The sequence below is a fragment of the Geospiza fortis genome, unplaced genomic scaffold (genome assembly GCF_000277835.1).
Source record: "Geospiza fortis unplaced genomic scaffold, GeoFor_1.0 scaffold11, whole genome shotgun sequence".
Taxonomy (NCBI): Eukaryota; Metazoa; Chordata; class Aves; order Passeriformes; family Thraupidae; genus Geospiza; species Geospiza fortis.
The window spans coordinates 9,751,304-9,757,539 of NW_005054304.1; the positions used below are offsets into that span (position 1 = coordinate 9,751,304).

Here is a 6,236-nt window from a genome sequence, read left to right on the forward strand (position 1 = left end):
AGCCGGGGCTGCGCTGGCCGGACCCCACCACACCCGTGGCTCTCGCATCCCCAGACTTTCCCCGTGGGCCTGATACCCACGCACACGCCTTCAGGACTCTGGGCGATCAGGACCGTCTTTAGGGAGCCAGCAAATGCAGGGTCGGGGAGCCCCATGCCGGACGGGGGGTACTAGTCTGCTCCCACAAGCAGCAGGGTAGGGGGAGAGATCGCACGAGAAGAGCTGTTGGAGAACCCACCACCCCTGGGGAGCATCTCCCCATCTGCCCTCCAGGGCTTTTCTCTTAAGGCTGGGGTCACTCCCTTACAGCCCTAATAATTCCAACCCTCTTGCACGCCCAAAATGCTGCACCTGGCCTCTGAGTTCACCACGTGCCCACCAAATCTCACTGAGAAGGGTAGCAGTGCCCACACCTCAGGTTCACTGCTCAACCAGGGCTTGATCGGCTTGATCTGCTGCCTTCTATGAGGTTCTGTTTGTTTGGGTTTTTTTCTCTTGTTGGTTTGCTTTTGGTTTTGGTAGGTTTTATGTTTGGTTTTGGGTTTTCTTTTCTTTTCTAAGTTGTCCTTCACTTTGCAGAGCCAACGTGGGCTGTCCCACGTTGAGCAGACCCAGCACCTCACACACCACGCGTGCCAATGCCAGGGGCTGTAGCCCCAGAACCCTCCGCACACCACAGTACTCCAGAGAGCATTGCCTTCTCCAGCCCAGGAGTTCCCCCAAGCTGGGATGCGTGCGAGGCAAGGAGCACTCTTTTCCTGGGAGGCGAGGCTGGGATCTTCCCAGTCATTCCGGCTTTGCCTTCCCCTCCCAGTCCCTTCCACACAGGAAAAGAGTTACCAGCCTTGCTAATGCTGCAGGAGGGTTTCCTGGGGCCACTGGAGCTGTCTGCCCCCAGGGAGGCTCTGTCCCACCTGCCCCCTGGCTTTAATGTCCTTCCCAGGGAATTACCCAGACTGTTCCCATCTCAGGATCTGGCAGGGCAGTAGTTTTTTCTCCTCGACAACAGCTGACATATAGCTGCAGTGTGTCAGGGGTTTGGTTTGGTTTTTTGCTTTGTTTTGGGTTTTTTGTTGTTTGTTTGTTTTAATGTTGGATTTTGGTTGTTGGTTTTTGGTTTTGGTACAGCCTAAGAGCATGGAAAAAGGGCAGTTTTTGTTCTGGGCATGCCTGGAGGTGCCCCAAGTAGGCTGTGTTTCAAGCTCAACAGGCTGGTTTTTACCCTGATTGTCTCCAACTGGAGCACTCCATCTCTCCATCTCCTCTCTGTTCTACATCTTTTAAGGGGGCGAGTCCCATCTGCTTCAAACAATACAGCACAGACTAGAAAATATTAAGGCTCCACCAAAATCTGTGATTTAAGTTTCTGTGGAAGTGGTAAAAAGGAAACTCTCAACTTTTACGCACGTTCAAAGGAGAATGTGAGTCCTGAGCAGGAGCTTTTTTGATTGCAGATGCTCCCCACAGCAATCCCTGACTTCATGCTCCATAACTTAGATAGCTGACAGAACAGGTCCCATGTATGATATTTATTTGCCTGTTTTATCCTAATTCTGTGAATTGAGAGCATTTCTCCTTTTTTGGGTACATATTGTTTCCCCTGTTCCAGGGAAAACTTTTCAGAGGTAGGAAGAGAGACCCCTGAAGGATGTCACATGCAGAGGAGGCTGCAGCACCAGCTGACGAGCACATCTCTTGCCACAAGGGAAAGGAGAGGGAGGGCTTGCTTCTCCATTAATCAGAGTTAATTTATTTTTGATGTTTTGGGGCCTCCCAGGAGTAATACCTATAGTTCCAGGCTTAGTTTCCAGTTAGTAGCTCAGTGACCTCATTAAATAGGTCCATCCCAATTTCAAGATGATGTCCCTGCAGCCCTGCCTGGGGATCCCTGGTGGCCGCCAACCTGTCAGCCTCCATGCCCTGGAGTAGGTGCAAGGGGGAGCATTGCTGGTTTACAGCTGTGACAGAAGTGATGGCACAGGGACCACAAGCCCTCAGCTTGGGAAGAAAGTAAGTCATTTCCCAATACCCAAGGTGTGGTGGACAATGGAGGAGCAAAGGTACTGCAGCCTGAGGTGTTCAGTGACCACTTTTTTACTGGGAATGGATATACCTTGGCCTGGAGAAGATAGGTCAAGCAACAGCAACCAATAACTGGATAGGAATCTTATCTGGAAAACATGCTTTCAAATCTTCCCTTGCTCCATTATGTGTAGGAAAGGGCATCCAAGGATATTCCATGTGTCTGCATCACTGTGCTTTCTCAGAAATCCAGTATACTCTGACAAATTACTCTTGTGTCTGGGCCATCCCCAATACCACCACATTGGATTTTCCTTACTCAGGAGCAAGTCTGTCCAAGGGCTCTTTATTTTTTCTCCTTATGAGATAAACAGAATTATTATCCCAGCTTAATAAATTTCAAATTTGACATGGAGATAAAGGATTGAGGCAATTCAGAGTTTTGGGATTAGAAAGTACAAATTGCCTGGGTTTATTCCAAAAGCAGTTGTTTTGTTTCCCTGATAGAACCTGGCTGGAAAGGTATTTTCCATCCTGTCTGAAAAGCTTGTGACTTAAAAGCACTTGTAATATAAGTCTATTACATCGTTACCTTTAGTGTCCTTAAAATCTCAACATACCCTTCATAAACTCATCTGAAGCAAGTATCAATCCCCAATTTTCATACTTGGACAGAAATATCAAGTGTCAAAGAGTCTGCATTGGAAAGTGGCTTTAGCAGCCTAACAGGTGTTGCCTTAGTTTTTCAGGTAAAGTCAAGAAATCCCAATTCCAAGAAATACCCCTAATAGATGATTATAAAATCTAGGGTAATATTTAAAAAGTTTTTGTGTGACTTGTGTACTGGTGAATTTGACTTTAGTGTATTTTGTTGGCCAAGCATCTGGAGTTGCACTAAAACAATCACAGAACTAATCAGTTGTAAAAGACCTCTCAGGTCATTGAGTCTAAACCTTTACTTTTCACCAACTTATGAACTAGACCATGGCACTAAGTGCCATGTTCAGTTATTTCTTGAGCACCTTCAAGGATAATGATGATTCCACTATCTCCCTGGGCAGTCCATTCCAATGTTTAACAGCCCTTTCCTTAAGAAATTTTGACTAATGTTCAATCTAGTCAAAACTGGCTCCAAGTGGTATAAACCAGTTCAAACTGGATCCAGCTGGTTCAACTGGATCAAACCAGTTGCAACCACTTCAAACCAATTTTAAACAATTCAAACAGGATTAAACTGATTCCAATAATTTCAGACCTGATTCAACTGGATCAAACCAGATCAGACTGGTTCCACCTGGCTCAGACCAGTTTCCAATGGTTCAAGAACCCCAATCCTCACTGCAAAGAGTTTCAAAATTTGATTGATGACTTTGGAGCGGAGATACTCAGGTCCCCTGTGTTATGTGCAATGTCAGCAATACTGGTTTGAACAAGAAGAATCTCTTCTGTGCATTGATAATTACCTGTAAGAATTTGCTAGCCAGTCCTCTCACTGCGTGTTGTGTTCCTTGGCAAGTACTGTCAACTCTGTCCTCTGATCTGAGGACTCATTTTCCACACAAATGGCAGTAAGGGATGTGGATTCAGGCTACCCACCAGGTGATGACAATAGCCAAGATGCTCTCAGCTACTGCCCTACCCCTAGCACAGCATGGCATGGTTGAGAGAGGGTTGTATTTTGCATGTTTGCAGTTCAGGGGAGCATGTGGCACACACACCTGCTTTTGGCTGTGCCATTCCCCCAGGCTCTGCCATGCTGCTCTTATTTTATGACAGAGCCCAGCACAACGCAATCCAAAAAGCAGGTGTGTGACAAACCTCTCACTTCACTGACATGCCTGCCCCAAGCTATCAAGTATTGCAGTTTGCTCTCACAGTTTAGATAGGCAATTACCTCTGTGGTTGCTGCATGTGATACTGGGGATCAGCAAATGAACCTACCCTTCTGATATCTTACATTTCAAGAGCAACACGGCCTCATTTCCAGTAAAAACTTCTGAGTATTTTTTTTCACGCTGAGAATGACTATTTGCAGTGGAATTGTGGTCCAAGGAAAATTTCTTTGATATCTATTGAAATTTAATAAAACAACTGTGTTTCATCTTCCAAAATCACTACTTTGTCTGCTTATCTATGGAACCAGATTTTCCCAAGTTCATTTTTTCTTATGCACTACTGTAGTGTGGTAAATTTTCAGTCTTGGCATTATACTAGCAAGTCCATGGATCAGCATATATGTTAATAGTGCACCCTTAAACTGTTTAAACAGTGTTTCACCTCGTAACAAACCATCAGTACAGAACTGTGCTGAATCACCTGGGAGACCATATGATATCCTGATACTAATACATTTTGAGGTGCACAGCTCTCATTTGCTTAATAAATTTATGACAATTAACAGCTTTGTTGTACTCACCATTCTTTTGAACAGTCTGGCTTTTCATAATATCTGAAGAGAACTTTCTTGAACTAATTATACTAAAAGGAGAGCCAAATTCTGTCCCTATATCTATGCTGGATACTGTGCATATTATCCTGTTGTATCCTGCTGTACATAACATCCTGTTGTCATTTGTGCAAGAGGATACTGCTGGAGTTAGGGACTTATATGCCTAGGGAATAAAGGTAAAAACTTCAAAGGTGTTTAAGCCTTACTTTCAGAGACATCATATTTTTGTACGGCAATGGGACTTAGGCTTCTTGCCCATTTTTGAAATGTGTGTCCTCCAGCTACTGCCAAATAATGCAGCCAAAGAGCTTTTTCTTTCATTTGAGTTGTCTGTAAACAGATCACAATTTTCTTTTTTATTTATTCTCTCTTCCCTTTTTTTTTTTGGCGAATATATTCTCTGAGCAGCTCCTGAGCTGTAGCTCATTCGTGAGCATTTGAAGCTCGGTATTCAAACTATGTTCCTTACTCCAACTGCATGGTACAGTATTTATAAAAATAAAAATAAAATTAAAAAAAAAAAAGAGAGAGAGAGAGAAAAAGCGTAATCATTTCAGTCTCTATCTGCCTGAAAAATCACTGCAAAATACCAAGGGTGAGACCTGCTGTCAATCCGTATTTGTCGCGACCTGAAGCGAGCGCTGTCCCGGCTGTTCCTTCAGCGATTGCGGTGCCTCCCAGCAGAGGGAGATGCGAGACGCCGGCTCCGGCCCCGGCTCGCAGCTCCCGCCGTCTCTGCAACAGATCGATGGGTCGTCAATGTTTTAAGAACATGCCTGAGTCCCATGGCTTCTCATTATCTAAGCATTTTATCTGAGAACAAACCTCTTTTAGGCCCGTCTCTGATAGTGCAGAATTCTACACCCGCTTTCCCCGGTTTCTCCCTTTGGCTGAGGTGAAGGACATGAATAACTTGAAATATTTGAGTCTGTTGAACAACAGTTTTATATTCTTCTCTCCCTCTCCACTCAGTATGTACTTTTGTAGCATTGTAACGACATATCTACCTCTGAGTTGAATGTTAATGTGACTGAAGGGTGTCAGTCTCTGCCCCAGGATCATCTGATTCCAAATTACACGAGTTTCTCTTCTATTTACCAAGTACTAATTTCTGATTGTCCCTTTCAGGATACAATGCCTCAAAATTTCTTTACAAGTGTCACAAGAACCCTCCCTCTGACGTCTCAATACCACCTCACTGCCCACCTCTGCTTTTGTGAGTTTTTTTCTGCCTTAGGTACCATGAGAAAATAACATAATTGCTTTTAGGATCCTTGTTTCAAATTCTTTCTGTAGGTGTATATTCTGGGTTGCTCTTACCATGTGTGTTATTTTATGGATTTTCTTCCCTGATGCACTTGGCAGAAAGCAACATTAGAAAGAATTATAATTACAATATTTATTAAACCACTTATTAGGGGAGGAAACTGACAGCATGAAGAAAGAAATATTTAAGAAGAATAATAAAACACACTGGCAAAATATGTTTAGGAAGATTCTTTCTATGAAGAAATCCAATTTCCAAGAAAATTAGCCGTTAACATAGTATTTTGGTGCTCTACAATATTATCAACTTGCATACAGACCTGTGTAGCATTCATCTTCTAGATAAAAAAGGCATAATTTTAATTTGTTACAGATTTTCTGTATAGTTAAATATATTGGCAGTTTCATGCATGAACTGTTTTGTTAAAACTGATCACATTCAGCAAACTGTGGGAGTTTGAATACATGGCAGTGTCCCCAGCCTTCCCATTTCTGCCTA

The 6,236-nt window shown here is 43.6% G+C and overlaps 1 protein-coding gene across 1 annotated transcript in view; it reads right to left on the reverse strand.

Moving 5' to 3' along the window:
• Positions 1-155, reverse strand: part of UNC5C (unc-5 netrin receptor C) — a 248,586-nt gene extending 248,431 nt beyond the window's left edge. The window contains exon 1 of the mRNA XM_031066482.1: positions 29-155. Within this exon, the coding sequence (XP_030922342.1) occupies positions 29-155 (127 nt within the window). The remainder of the gene's footprint in view (positions 1-28) is intronic.
• Positions 156-6,236: the final 6,081 nt, after the last annotated feature.